This window comes from Echeneis naucrates, chromosome 11, assembly GCF_900963305.1.
Source record: "Echeneis naucrates chromosome 11, fEcheNa1.1, whole genome shotgun sequence".
NCBI lineage: Eukaryota > Metazoa > Chordata > Actinopteri > Carangiformes > Echeneidae > Echeneis > Echeneis naucrates.
In genome coordinates, this window is record NC_042521.1 from 11,427,600 (window position 1) to 11,441,812 (window position 14,213).

A 14,213-nucleotide genomic window follows, 5' to 3' on the forward strand; every position below is an offset into this window, starting at 1 on the left:
CAATTGGGCAATGTCTATTAAACTGAACAGAGTCTGACTGAGATTAGCACTTTCAAAATCTTTTTGTTTGTTTGTTTGTTTTGATCTCTTGAGGTGGAATATAGTGCTAAACATGTTATCAGAGCAGATAAGTTCTGCACATTTTTATTGGGTTAATTAGATGTTTTTCTTAAAATCATTAAGCAGAGAGTTAATCACAAAATTGTAAGAACCAACTGTATCACATATGAATCCTGACTTAAATATCGAAGTGACTAGGAGATACTACATGTGTATGTAGCTTCCCTTTTAAAAAGAAAAACCACAGGTCCACATGGAATTAAAATTTCTTTACAGTGAAACAATTTTGTCTAGAGCTTTCTCCTGTCATTTCTAATTGTGTACATTTCAAGTTGTGTTCTCAAACTGAACAAGAGCCAAGTGAATTTGTAATTTGTATAAACTGTCACCATTTCCTTGTATAGGAGAATGGCATTTCCACGCTGCAATTTCCTTTTATGTGTAAAGTTTACTTATGTTTTCTGTTACTGATCAACAGCTATAAAATTATTAATTGCGTCAGGCCTTAATAGATTGTGTAAAAGCAAAACTATTTATACCCCAGTGCCGGTCCTCTTTGAAATGTTACATGCAGATTTCTTTAATTTGTGCTGTCAAAAATGTGAAATGTATCCATATTATTTATAAATGCCTTTATTCTGTTGTACATTGTTAATATTACCTTCATAAAATGTGCTGTTTTGGGCGTTTTTTTTTTTCCCACGTCATCACAGATAACTGTTTATATTTGAAGCAAAAGTACTTACAGTAAAAACAAGCTTCTTTCCCCAAATATTTTATTGTCATCATGTGACAACTTATCTAAGATGTGAGAGTTGAAGCATTTCAATGTAAAACTCCCTTTTTCTGCTAAGCAGTCTGCTGTGCAAAGCAAGTAGAAATACAAACATCATAGTTTTAACATTTACACATATATTCCAAAATATTCCAATGATTCATTGTAATCAGTAAACTCTTTTGCTCTCTTCCACACTGTCGTCCCTCAAGGTATAAGAGCATATGGACAATAGAGTCTGGTAAAGACACTTCTGAGGCATGCAGATTGGCACAAGTGTTATAAGTTACAAGTTATAAAAGAAAAATACATAGGCGTGGAAACAAGGGTTGCTCCGACACCGTCTGGTCACAAATTAAGGGCCTCGGCCACCTTTCTCTCCTCAGGAATACCATTTACCTAAAAGAAATACAAACAAATATATCAAACTTACACATGAGCGGACAATCTGTTGAATGAGAAGAGCTTAAAAGTAAGCATGAATGATCTCTCCATTAGCTAATAAACAGGCTGCAGCACGTACCTCCAGCCTTCGAAATGTTGACATGACATAACTATCTCCTTTGTTAGCAGTAAACAGAGAGCAGCAGGTTAGTTCATCATGCAGCACAGCACTGTGCACACAGGGGGGCGCTCACACACCAACAGCAGAAAAAGTTGTCCGTCTTAAGAGTGGTTGAGACACAATGACACAGATGCTGTCATGCTTTGTGTTTTGAGGTGTTGATAATGATGACGGTCAAACAATGAGTTTGATGCAACGCGTCATTTTATTGTGATTCCAAAGTATTTTCCTGCATTTGACATCCTGTTGAGGAGTAAACTTGAAATTTTAATGTAACAACCATGTGGCATGTTTTAGTCATTTAAATAATCCCATTTCAGAGCGCACGTGCAGAAACAGAAATATGTTGGCACTAACCTGATGGCCGCTGCTGTGGTATCGTGATCTGATTTTGTAGGTTCCTGAAAAACATAATATTATGTTGAGCAGACATTCACACACAAGAGCCTTTAGTATCATGTGAAAGCATCTTGGATTTAAAATTTTTCAGTATCAAGCCCATTAGTAGAAATCATGGGACAGCTTGAACCTGTTAAGCTGTAGTTGTATTTTCCACAGGCCTGATTTGCTTTAGCTGTAAATGTGGTTAGAAAGAGCTGAAAGAAAGATTAAACGTCAACGGTATTGTTTCTACTTATGTTTCCCATAATGATGCCTCTAAGCTGTAGATCGGTGCGCCTGCTCATTAACATGAGTGTGTGAATGTTATTTCCCTCCACCTAATGCATTAACTCACGTCTGTGTCTGCATGAGGGGCATGCTGGTGGTCTCGTAGTTGTCGGGGTGGATGGGTGGCACCACTTCGCCACTGACAGGGTTAAACACTGGCAGGGTGGAGAGCGGCCAGGAGATCTCGCGGTTCTTGGACATGTTCCGCAGCTCCTTTGTGGACTTCTGGATGGAGCTGTGGTGAACCAGCTGGATGCTGGAGACGGGAGAGGCAGTGAATTTAATATGCTTGTGATGTTGTCATGTTTGGTGGTGTTTATTTATTTCATCCCGTGTGCAATGCTGTAGCTACTGGAAAGATGTTTATGTTTGAATCTGGCAGGGACGTTTAGACCTGCACTTAATTCATGCACGCACAGCAGAATCTATCCACACTCATCTATCACTGTGTCTAACAGCAAGATATGTTCTTATTCAATATTTGAGACAACTGAAACAGCCACTGCTACTCTAACAACGATTCTCTCTATTTTGTCATTAAAATTTTGAGCAGCCCATTGAATCAATGGAGGTGAACACACAGATGAGAATAAAAATGGTTATGAGAAAGCCGTCAGTGACAACAAAGATGACAAAACTGCAAATCAAAATGAGAGAGAGAAAGAAGGCAGGGAACAGAAACAGACCCAAAATCAAGAAAAACACAGGAGAGGTAAAACACTTACTCTGGTGTTTGCATGTTTCTTTTTTCCCTAGAAACAAAACAAAATGAATGAATTAAATACTAATATTAATAGTTGAAGAGACATCTACACACAAGTGAATAGACTGTCGGGTAAAGACTGTGGAGATGTTGATGAGAGTGAAGGAGGGGGCACGTCTCTCCCAGCCTGTAAATGTGGAGAATGATGAAAGGATTAATCATGGATGAATGATCAGCGATGTCATGGCTACGTTTCAAAAACACTGAGACGTTACGTGGCAAAATTAATAAAAAACTTAATTTTATGGGTAACTTAATAAATGAAGACGGTACAAGTGGACGGTAATGACAAGCTGCAGTTCCAGTCCAGATTTTTTGTACTATCCTTTCTGTCTCTTATTTGATTCTCAACTTTTTCACTGCTTCCCTCTAATGTCTGTTGTGCTGTATGCTGCAATATATGCATAAGAATATAAGACCGAGCACACTTACACCCCTTCCCGTCGGCAGCACATAGTGTAGCCGAGGATGAAGAAGAGGACTACTGCCACAGCGGCGGGAACAGCCAACGTGATGAGGAAATCAGAAAAGTAGTCCCGGCTCTTCAGAGACTCAGAAGGAGGGTTGTATTCCCCAAATTCAGGCAGGATCCCTGTGCCTGGGTCGGAACGGGTAATGTATATAGGGACTACCTTGTTGATATCCACCTAAAAAAATATATATATATATATATTTATATATATAAATAACTGAAAGCAGGGTGTTTAATTCATTGTTTGAAGCATCAGGTTTTTTCGAATTGATAAAAACAGAAGTAAAAAATAACACCTATGTGGCCATGGTTTATGTTTTAAACTGCCAAAGCATAAAAAAAAAAGCCCTACAATTTTCAGTCCTCGAGAATCCGTGCAGGAGATTCCTCACCAGAGAAATCTTACACCAGTCAATGTGAAACTGAGCTCTGAACTTCTTGTCACAGCTGATGGCAGGCTCCATCTCCTGACTGCAGCGCAGCTGGTTATGTGGGCTTTCCACCTCCCGCAGGCACGATGAGAAGGGAACATCAGCACCAACCATCACGTACACTCTAGGAAGAGGAGACAGTGAAATATAACAGATGAGAAAAGCGGCTTGAAGAGAAGATGGAGCCTCGCTGTACATTATTATGGGTGAGCTTATAAAAGTAATTTCTCCTCCACTGATTCTCCCAGATTCTTTCATCTCCCAAAACATCAGCATGAATCTTTGATGCACAACTTATGGAAGTTCATGTGGGCTATTCCCTGCTGAGCTAAAGCAACTGACAGTGTCAGTGCTAACGGCCAAATGTGCCCATCTAATTCACTGCAGACTGAGGACTCCCCAGGCCCCAATTAGATAAAAGAGTGGCATGACGTGAGTGGGCTGAAAATATATGCAATTTGTTTGATTGAGAGAAGTAAAGCTGTCATAGATGGAGAGAATCCAAAATGCAGTATTAAACTCCATCCTTTTTGTTGAATCACTTCATTGAATTAATTTTTACATGACAAGCGAACAGGGAAGTGAGTAAACCTAAGCCTTGTCACTGAAAAGAAAAAAACCCTTTCCTTCAGGTATGAATGGGACTCCTGCTGTTAGAGAAATCTAACCAGATCCAGTCCAGCCTCTGGAATCCTCACCCTTCTTTCAGGTTATTGATGGGCAAGGGCACGCGGCCACCGCGGTCCAATGCTGAGGTGATGTTGATAGCGTTGAGGCGCTCAGGCTGCCATACATTTTTCACCGCTCCGAGGAAATCCCCCAGGACCTCACTGGCCAACATCTCCTCCACATTCATGTTTTTGATGTAAAACTCAGCCTGGTATGGCAGAGGGAACTCTGTAAAGAGGGACGAAGAGAAAAGGGTGAGGCTAAAGGTTGAAAAAGATGAAAGCCAGTAAGATGAGGTAGGAAAGAAGCTAGAAGCATTAGAATCCATGAACTCTGAAAAAGAGTGACGAAGCATGGCCGCTGTGCAGACTAAGATGTCATTATTACTTCATTAGTGCTGCATGCAGTCAGTTGACACTGATTTCTTTGCTCTGTTATGACTTTGTCTTCTGGAGCCAGATGGTGGATGACATCACAGCATAGGGTGAATGATGTCACGTTAGCACCACGAACATCTGCTCTGTGTTCGCTCGACTCTGTTAATGTTGCACTGCATGTACCGTGACTGGTCAACAAGCCAGTGCGCAAACACACAGATGCACAGATGTGAAGTGTAGTCAGACAAACAAACAGGATACAACTGCACTGTGATCATTCCGAACCGCAATGCTCCATACACAACTATGATGTCTGCAGAAGCCGCATGATTTTGACTTCTAACGAAATATTATTTTGGGTTTTATTTAGTAGCTTTACTTGAGCTTTGTCTTCCATGTGCATTCACTTTAACTGCAAATGGAGTCTGCCAAGTGATCATGAAGTGTAAATTTGCAACCTCTGCTTGTCTGCTTATGAAGAAAATGTTATATGAGCAAAAGCTCCAGACAGGCTTATAAATGCACCTTGTGGTGAGATCAGTGTATCATGCATGAAAAAAAATTGTGTAGAAAATTTCAGCTCTAAAAATCAATAAAGAAATATTTGTTCAGTTGATTTAGATGGTTGATTAGTTCTGGCTAACAAAGGTAATAAGAGGTATAAACCCCTCCAGAGAAGTCAATTCAAGGACTGAATGTGCCCTGAGGATTTAATCAAGGAACTTGCACAGTCTGATCTGTGCTTGCTTTAAGCTCCCATACTGGCACCTCTTACCTTCTGTAGCCATGATGTTTATGACCAAGTTATGCCGTGCTGTCTCAAAAGTGCGTCTGTTATAGGCAGTAATCTGCAACACACAGGGGTGAAAGTTTAAGCCCAGATCAGTGCAGCTTATATGACAAGCGCCCGCTGGACAAGGCTGAGCTAGATACACTAGCTCCACCGGCTCTGTACGCAGCTAAAACACAGTATAGAGGCACATGTGCACCACTGGGAATGTTAAGCCTTTTGGGAAAAGAATTTCTACAGTAGCTTATCGGGGACAAAGAAAGCATATAAAAACATAATGGAATTTAAGTCTGAAGACTAGACAGTGTAACACTGCACAAAGCTACAACAGCAAGTACACAAATCAGCCGAACAATTCAAATGTGTAAATACTCTATTAGCTTTATGTGGCCTTACACTACAAAATACTTAATGCTGTCTTCCAACTAAATGACAAAGCGTGATACATTTTTTCATTTCATGCATGAGCACTACAGCCCTTCCTTTTCCTCCCATGACATAAGAAGCGGCAGCATGAATGACTTCCTCTTCAGTTTAAAAGTGGTCCGGCCACCTACCTCTATGACAGTGGGCTTGCCAACGTGCTCTGCAGTGGGGGAGCCATATAGCACACCATCACTGTGTGGCGTCCTCTGGATGTAACGCAGCCAGCCTGGCCTGTCAGGGTAGCCCATCAGGTTGGTGTTGAAAGTGATGGGGTCATTGCTGGCATCACCTGCAAGCAAAGTAGTTCAATGAGGGGGACGCCAAATTGCTCTGCTATGGGTTACAACTAATTCAGTAATGTACATTCAGACCCATTAGCTGAATTGTGGAGGTTTTGCCAACTTCAGCTAAGAGTTTTCTACCTGTTAAACCTGATTAATTAACAATGTACTCTGGCATTTATAGTGTATGACTACAAATGTTTCAATGTCATCAAGGTAATGACATTTAACACAATAACTTATTATATACAATAAGCTGTAACGCTGCAATGAAGTACCTGATTTAGGGTAAGGAGGAAACTCTCCTTTGAAGTACTCTCTTTCGAGAACATGGACAAACAGCACTCCTGCAGAAGGGTACACGTTACGGTCCGCATGGGACCTGGACAAGATGGTGACCACTGAAATACAAATTTCCAAAAGAGAAAATTAGGTCCTGAGAGAGGAGCACTTCCTTTTCCTTCTGTGTGTGCGTGTGGTATTCATCATTAGTGACCTGCCTGCAGCTCTAATTAAATAACAAAAACAGAAGGCAACAAGATCAAACAAATAAAGCAGACATTTGGGCCACTCAGCTTCACATTTTGATTTTCTCACAATGAATGACTTTTTTCTTTTTTTGCCCAACCACTACTTTTTTTCATTCAAGGCAATAACTGTTGTCTGGTTGGAGTCCAGAAACATGAAGCCAAAAACTATCATGGAAACACTATAAATGTGCATATACAATGACAGGCTGTTAAAATCATGAATTTGATTGGCTAGTAAGCAGTAAGCAGTAAGTGCTGTGAGTAAAAGCAGCAGTAATGAGCATTCAGACTATACTGTCATTCGAGGTTTTGAATGCCCTCCTCCCACCCGGTCTCCATTATGCCCTCTTAGTTAGTCTCGCTCCTTCTCAAACACAAACATTTTGTCCTTATTTGTGAAAGGCTTTGCTAGGAAAATGGCAGGCTCCTTGAGAAAAGTTTTACACAAAGCCAAACTGAAGGTGCTCTGGGAAGCTCTCTCCATCTTTTTTGCATTTTGCTCTTTCACTAATTCAACCTCTTTCTCATTTGTCTTTTTTCAACCACTGAGTATTTTTGTGCTGTATTTTTCTCTTCTCACCCAAAGGTTCCCTTCCCTCCCACAGTGGGTGGGCACTCAGTTTTTAACCACCAGGGGAGATCGAATGCACAAGGAAGAAGAAGGGGGGTTGTAGAGCTGCACAAGGAAGTGCAAAAAACTGAGTTGAAACTGTCTCGCCTGCAGACGCATAACTTGAGAGCAAGGCCTAGAAAAGATGTCTTTATTAGCTCGTCTGTATTATTGTCATTATTCACACAATTTTTTAAATCTTGCTCCATCTTCTCATCAGCAACAAAACAACATATTCTAAATTGCTACAATCATCAGCTATGCTAAATTACGTGGGGCTTAGCAATAAGAGCCCCGTCCTTCAACAGAGGCTGACTTCCAAGGAGTGTCTCTGCTGAAGAGAGTAATAGAGCAGGATTTACATTTTAATCTGGGTCCATGAATGAATGAGGAAGTCAGTATGTGATCTTTGGTTAGGTGTTATCTAATACTAGGGTGTACAAAAGAAGATTAGGTGGCACAGTAAACTCTAGATTATTAAAGTAGCCCACATCTATCAGCCCAAATCGCCTGACTGCTATCTAAGTGCACTGATGAGCCGTTGGAAGAGTTAAGTTATAAAATGGCCCCATGTGTATGTATGCTAAATTGGGCTACATCTGTGGCTACATACAGAGACACTGAACTGCCCATATGTCCCATGTCCCAGGGGGGCTTGATCACATTGAGATAGAATCAATACCATTTCTACACCACTAAATGTGGGGTTATTTAGAGAAACCGGAGGTTACACCCAAGGACAGACTGGGGGAACCACCTGCATGACTAATTCACACAATAGCTCATCTCTTGCTGCGACCACTGCACCCCTGACATTAGGATCTAGGTTATTCAGAGACCAAGAATAAAACCTAATTCGGTTTTTTGCACACTGTTGGCGCCCTCTGTGATGACTTCGGTCGATCCACAAGTCCCACTCTGAATGAGCACTTTCAGTTTCTTTTAACCAGCAGTTGGGCCTCATCAATTTTTCACCACACAAAAAGATGGCCACACAGTCTAGGTCATGTACCAGCTAGTCTGCTCTACTTAAAGACCAGCTAGATGTGGTGTAAACACTTGGGACATATCGAGATTTGAGACAGGCAGGACATAGAGAGAGCCCCAATGGCCTGGACTCAATTAATGGACTGAGGAGGAAGAAACAACCTATGGGATTTGTATTTAATGCATTTCAGCCTACCAACATTAATGCTCTGATGCAGCAGCACACATTTCACACTCCTGCGCACCTTCTGTAGGTCAGTCTAATATAAAGGTTCTTACTGGGCTGTGTGCAGTCCTCACCTTTAATCGCAGTCACGTCTAATTACAGAGCAGCCAGTGTAGGTAAAAGATCAGTTACGAAGCTGAACAGAGTTCCTGCTAATCGCTTCAGATCTCCTTATTTGTGGTGAGCTGACTCTCTGCCAGGCCTTCTCAAGATGATGAACTGCAGCGCTCTTATTGTACATAATACATCACCTATTAAAGGTTAATACTGGACTGTATTGCAGACTATCCTGTCAGCACCAACTGTGAGACAAAGGTAGACAGAGACTGGCAGCATTGTAATGCATACAGTAAGCTGCACTTTAGCTATCATTGTTTACATCTACACACTCGTTCAAGTATTATGCATAAATTAAACATAATAATTCGCCCACAACTTTAGAAACTCTCAAACACGTAGACGCACTACATGACTAACAGGCCTTGGGGGCGGGGGTGTGGAAATGGCTAACCAGATTTTCTGCTTTTCTGAGCCGACCTTGGGCTGGGTGAAGTCTCAGGAGTGATGTTTTAGTTATAATTGCCATTGGCAACATGGAGAGAATAAACCAGCCTTGTCTTTCTAATTGCTCTAGCTAACTGAGGCACAGCTATTAAGGAAGGAAGTCCTTTGGATCTGCTGAATCAGTTTCATATATACACACTGTCCAGGTCAGGAGGATTGCATGTGCTTCTGTGATGTCTGATGGGGAAGCAAAGACAACAAGGATTGCTACTGTTTGGACCAAGCGTTTGGTTGAGTTTGAGCCTCACTGCTCAAAGCACAAACCTGGAAGTGAAAGTAGTTGTCACAAGAAGCAGAGGGCAATAACTGAGAACACGATTAGATATGAAACAGCCTGTTCAATGTTCAAGGGATCCAAGACGGTAAGAAAACTACTTACTTTAGTCCTTTGACATGGAAAAAGACTTCGGTCACTCAGCTGATATATATTTAGATTAGCTGAGATTAGCTATTATCTATTTGTAAAGATAATATTTAGGATAACTTTGGATAACTAGGATAACTTCTAACTTCTAAACAAAGGTTTAAAAAAAATCTAAATTGAGTAGGTTGCTGCTACAACAGAGGTAAGTGAGTCTGAAGACAACTGCAAACAATTGTGCCAGTATTAATGGAAAACCAGTCGAGTGTGTCACTGTGTTATAGTGGGGGGGGGGGGGAGGGGACAGCAGATCAACACACCAAGCGCACAGCTGCATACACCAACTCAACTCACCATCTTTGTACAAAGCTGTTCTCTGCTTCAAGCCCATGGATCGCTCCATGTGGACATGTCTCTCATGCAAAGTGCCGCGTTTGGCATCATAGGCATGAGCTATGTAAACTATTGGATCAATGAATAACAGCATGAATGGAACAAGCATGCCTCTCCACAGCATTATGAATAGACACAAGATTTCAAGGCAAAAGGGTTACAGAGAGAATAAAGTGGGGGTGTGTAAACTAAAATGAAACAAAACAGGATAGACAATGACGTACATGGCATGTTCTGTTCATTGAGACATAACTGATGAAACAACTGGCAGTGGAAAATGTAAAGGTTTTCAAAAGACGTGCAGCTTTCTGGAAGTTTGTTTCATAGAATCGAAATGCTGCAACTCCCTTTTTTTTATTATTATTTTTGGCTCTAAGATGGCGTGAAAACAGTTTAAATGAGGTGTCTGAATAGTTCATAACAGCAGTAGATCACGCAGATTTCAGATTCCAGGCGCTAACGTTACGGATACAAGGACGCCTAACATGCTGCATCAGCATCGGATGCTTAGTTTAGTTGGTTGGCTGTACATTTTCCCTCCAGGCGATGAGAAGCTGCAACAAACGGAGTGCTGATGCTGTGGACGGTGCAGCAATGCGTCAGTACTATCTGATCTATTTCCACGATGTCATTAGAGACGACTGTAGCTTCCAAACCACCTGATGACTAATTCATAATACACCTGCTCTACCTGTGAACACAGGCCTGCGTCACAGGAAACAGGCGATTTCACCCCAAACTCAAATTACAACAGCTAGCAAGACGGCGTCCAACGTTAAACACACCTCGTTAAAGACCGCAAGGTACAGTGAACCACAGTCATTTGTATCCTAAACGCTGAGCCACTGGACTCCTGTAACGGTACAGCTGTGTTTTGTTAGCCATTTTTTCCGCGTCTCCTCCTCAGCCGCTCGGAAAATATGAGCAGCGCAGCTACAGAGCGGCAGGCTAACTGGTTAGCTAACTAGCATGGAAACGGCGTCAAATCCGAGCGGGTGACTGAGGAAAAAAAAACCCCGAAACGGACATTTTCTACCATTAAGCCATACGTACCCGTGCCGAGCCATACCGCGACGGCTGCCGCAGACATGGTGCCCATCTTCCCCGTCAATCTCACATGAAAATTGAGGTTTTAATGGAGTATCCGCTGGCTTTGACAGCCATGGTAATAAGCATCCTGCAGCATTCCTCCCTCCGCCTCCTTCCGCCACTGGAAGCAGCACTTCCCATTGGCTGAACATCTGGATGGAAAAAGATGGATGTCTCCTGAAAACGCGATGTGAATCACAATCATGAGCGCCACGCCTTTAATGATATGTTTCTGTGTGGTGTTTTTTTTTTTTTTTTTTTTTTTTTTTAACCCCCGTTTGTTATGAAACTCAAGGACTGCTTCGTCTGCAGATGTGACCTCTTTATCACTTACATTCTGATTAAGTTGCCTTTTCCCTTGGTGATTGTTTAATGGGGAATTATTTAGGCCTCTGTGATGAAAGGAAGACACACCCACTGCTCACACACACGCCCTGACCCCAGGCAGAGCTTGACCTCCTGGGCCCAGCTCTAAGAGGGCACAGACACTTTTGAGAAGCCTGCTCCAATCTGTCCAGACCTCATGCAGAGAGAGATCTAGCAGACAGATGGTCATCTTTGGCCCCCATGGCTCCTGGTCAGGCCTGTTAAAGGCCAGCGGGACTCTTGGTTCACTCCCTCATGCTCCACCATCGGCTGCCACTGAGGAGGCTCTTATCCTGCTGAAAACAAATCCTTAATATGGCCGACACGCTGACAGTGGTCACTGTGTGGCTCTTGTTTGTTATTAAAACTGGATTCATGTCTTCCTCTTTAATGATAAACAAGATGCCATCCATCGTCTGTGCTCTGCAGTGGGCGACTGTCTCACCCTCCTTTTTATTCCTTAAGAATATTTTTAGGTTGCTTAGCAACATCTTCACAGTGTTTGGACTGGGTATGAAGGCATCACAACATTCACTACAGGTCTATACACTAAGACGCATAGTAATCAAGGCTGAGGAAAAACTGCACTTCACTCTCAGCACCTGTTATTAATATATGGATTAGAAAAGCTGTTTCAACAGATGTGTTCCTCGTTGAGAAGCAGCACTGTGTTGCCAACAAAGTGTGTATTTCAGTGAATACTTCACTTAAGCCTCCTTACCGATGCACTTCAGATGGAACAGATAAAAATGCCAATGCTTGATCTGTTAAAGCACATTTGATTCAATTCTTCAATGTGTGCCTTTTTCCATTTTATTTATATTTACGTGCTTCTGCAGCAATGCCATGTTTTGTAACATATCAAAATGAATTATGGAAGTCAGCTCCTGTAGGTGAAAATAATCACACATTTGGGTGTATACAAAGTATCCTTTATAGAGCTTTATCACATGAATCCCGTCCCGTGTTTGAGGCAGTGTCTCCTGTGTGATCCAGTCAGACACAATTTTTACACCCTATTCTTCTTTAGTAGATGACTTTTAAAATATAAATTGCATAATTTGGGGTAAAAGACTGAGAACTTCCTGGTAACTTCACAGTCAAAATATGCATTTAATCAGTGTGCGTGACTAAGTTTGCTGCGCTCAGTAGCCAGTAGTACTTTGAGATGTTTCATTTCACTTCAAAACATTTCGCCCTGTGACTTAATGAATTGTCAGCTGCTCCCATATGGAGGAATTGAATGTTGCATTCATACTCCCTCATTAGACTGAGCTTTAATGAGCGAGACAGTGTGTGCTCCACCTTACACCCTCCTGTGGACTCCTGAAGGCCACCAGGTGATCCCCACCCCACACTTTGCCCCATCACATCACAGACGAACGAACAGCCAGCTAAATTCAGCTGCTGTGTGCTGGTATTTATGCCAGACTGCCCCCCCCCCCCCCCCCGCCTCTCTCTCTCGCTCTCTCTCTCTCTCTCTCTCGCTCTCGACTCGCAGCAGATTATCGGACAGAGCCATTGCCGCAGTTCAGCTCTCATCACCTGTCACATGAGGCTTTACATTTGCAGACGCTCGGCCCGCGGCTCCAGCTGATTGTGTTTACTTTGGCACACTGCGGACGCCAAACGCAGCTTCCAGCAGCGAGCCGGAGCGGCGGAGCTGCGACTCCCCCCATTGTGCGTCTGGCAGCATCACTCGCCGCCTGCAATGGCGTCTGTGGCGGTACCGTCCCGGACTCCATCCGACCGTGTGGAAGCGATGTTTTAGATTGAAAGGGTTTGCCTTCGGAGCCTTTCTGTTTTCCGCCAGCCTCCCCTCTGGATTATTGTTTATTTATTTCACGCGTCAAGCGGAGTCGGAGCCATGAATGTAAGTCTGACTCTATTGTTTTTATTGCAACGTTGAGGCAGCACCGCTGTGGTTTGTGGTTAAACTGTTAACTTGTTTTTCTTTTTGTTTGCTTTTGGGGCGGGGGGTTAGTGTCTTACTGTCCCCTGCAGAAGTCAGCGCAGGGGGACTCGTGTAATGAAATAGTGTCCGAAGCTAAGCTGTCATCATGTTGTGTGCGGTGTGGCTGATGTGTTTGTCTAATCCCACTGACACACAACGTCAAAGCCTCGAATCCATCTTTCACCTCTTAACTTTATTCCCCCCCTCCGCCCGCCCGCCCGCAATATCCTCAAGCTCTTTCTCAAGTTCAAACGGATGCTTGTTCTGTTTTGCACAAAACGAGCAGAAAGAGTCCAGCATGGTGAATACAGCAGAGTGAAGCAGGATATTTAGGTTTGAGCCTCTGCTGCTGCTGCTGCTGCTGCTGCTGTAGCCATCCCACCCAGGATGTGGGTTTAAACACAACTTAGATCAATGAATTCTCTGTATCTCTTTTGTTTTCTTTATCACAGTTTTGTGCTTTCACATTTCACCCACCAACATGTATTTCAAAAGAAGGCAGAGGCATATGATCAGCTTTTAAACTGTATGTCTCACTGGTCATGAAATGTTGCATCTGTTGGTGGGTTCAACATTTCTTTAGTGCGGTAAAGGTTGAAACTGCCCTGCTTTGCTTTGTTTTAGTGCTGACATTTAACAGGACCCAGCATAATGTCAGTGATGGTTTAGAAAGCTGCGGTATACAAGGTTCACAGCTCATTGTAAGAGTGGGGGGAAAACAATATAGCATCATATTAAGCACGAAGACATCCCGTCTTTACTCTGAGGTGTACGGCAATGATTAGCATAGCCATAATGAATGGACAACATCATCAGAGTGCTTTACAAGTAGTTCTCTTGTACTGAGAGCCTATA

The 14,213-nt window shown here is 42.6% G+C and overlaps 2 protein-coding genes across 8 annotated transcripts in view; one reads left to right on the top strand and one right to left on the bottom strand.

Annotated features, from left to right (window-relative positions):
- Positions 1 to 699: 699 nt before the first annotated feature.
- Positions 700 to 11,198, bottom strand: sgce (sarcoglycan, epsilon). 4 transcript variants are annotated; one of them, XR_003841226.1, is made up of 12 exons: positions 11,003 to 11,195; positions 6,557 to 6,679; positions 6,129 to 6,286; positions 5,557 to 5,629; positions 4,434 to 4,632; positions 3,697 to 3,859; positions 3,265 to 3,479; positions 2,795 to 2,821; positions 2,137 to 2,325; positions 1,758 to 1,801; positions 1,359 to 1,500; positions 700 to 1,234 (listed from the first exon to the last, which is right to left on the bottom strand). XR_003841226.1 is itself a non-coding variant. In XM_029513643.1 (12 exons), exons 1-12 carry the CDS (start codon positions 11,046 to 11,048, stop codon positions 1,184 to 1,186), a joined length of 1,326 nt encoding a protein of 441 aa, XP_029369503.1. In that variant the 5' UTR covers positions 11,049 to 11,195; the 3' UTR covers positions 700 to 1,183. The 4 variants fall into 4 exon arrangements, 2 of the variants coding, with proteins under 2 accessions (XP_029369503.1, XP_029369504.1); XM_029513643.1 differs by having other exon boundaries at positions 1,359 to 1,396; XR_003841227.1 differs by lacking the exon at positions 2,795 to 2,821 and having other exon boundaries at positions 11,003 to 11,198.
- The window catches only part of ppp1r9a (protein phosphatase 1, regulatory subunit 9A), a 43,716-nt gene continuing 39,008 nt past the window's right edge, over positions 9,506 to 14,213 (top strand). For 2 of the 4 annotated variants that reach the window (XM_029513638.1, XM_029513642.1), the window contains exon 1: positions 12,920 to 13,277. The gene's annotated coding sequence lies outside the window, so the exon portion shown is untranslated. Of the gene's footprint in view, positions 9,558 to 10,690; positions 10,753 to 12,919; positions 13,278 to 14,213 lie in introns of those variants that run through there. The other 2 variants (XM_029513641.1, XM_029513640.1) reach the window with 2 other exon arrangements.

Excerpts from the sequence above, each read along its gene's own strand:
- sgce (XM_029513643.1), bottom strand. The coding sequence starts at position 11,048 with ATGGGCACCATGTCTGCGGCAGCCGTCGCGGTATGGCTCGGCACGG. Across the intron at positions 6,287-6,556 it reads TCCTCCTTACCCTAAATCAG|GTGATGCCAGCAATGACCCC; the intron begins GTACTTCATTGC and ends CTTTGCTTGCAG. Across the intron at positions 4,633-5,556 it reads AAACATCATGGCTACAGAAG|AGTTCCCTCTGCCATACCAG; the intron begins GTAAGAGGTGCC and ends CCCTCTTTACAG.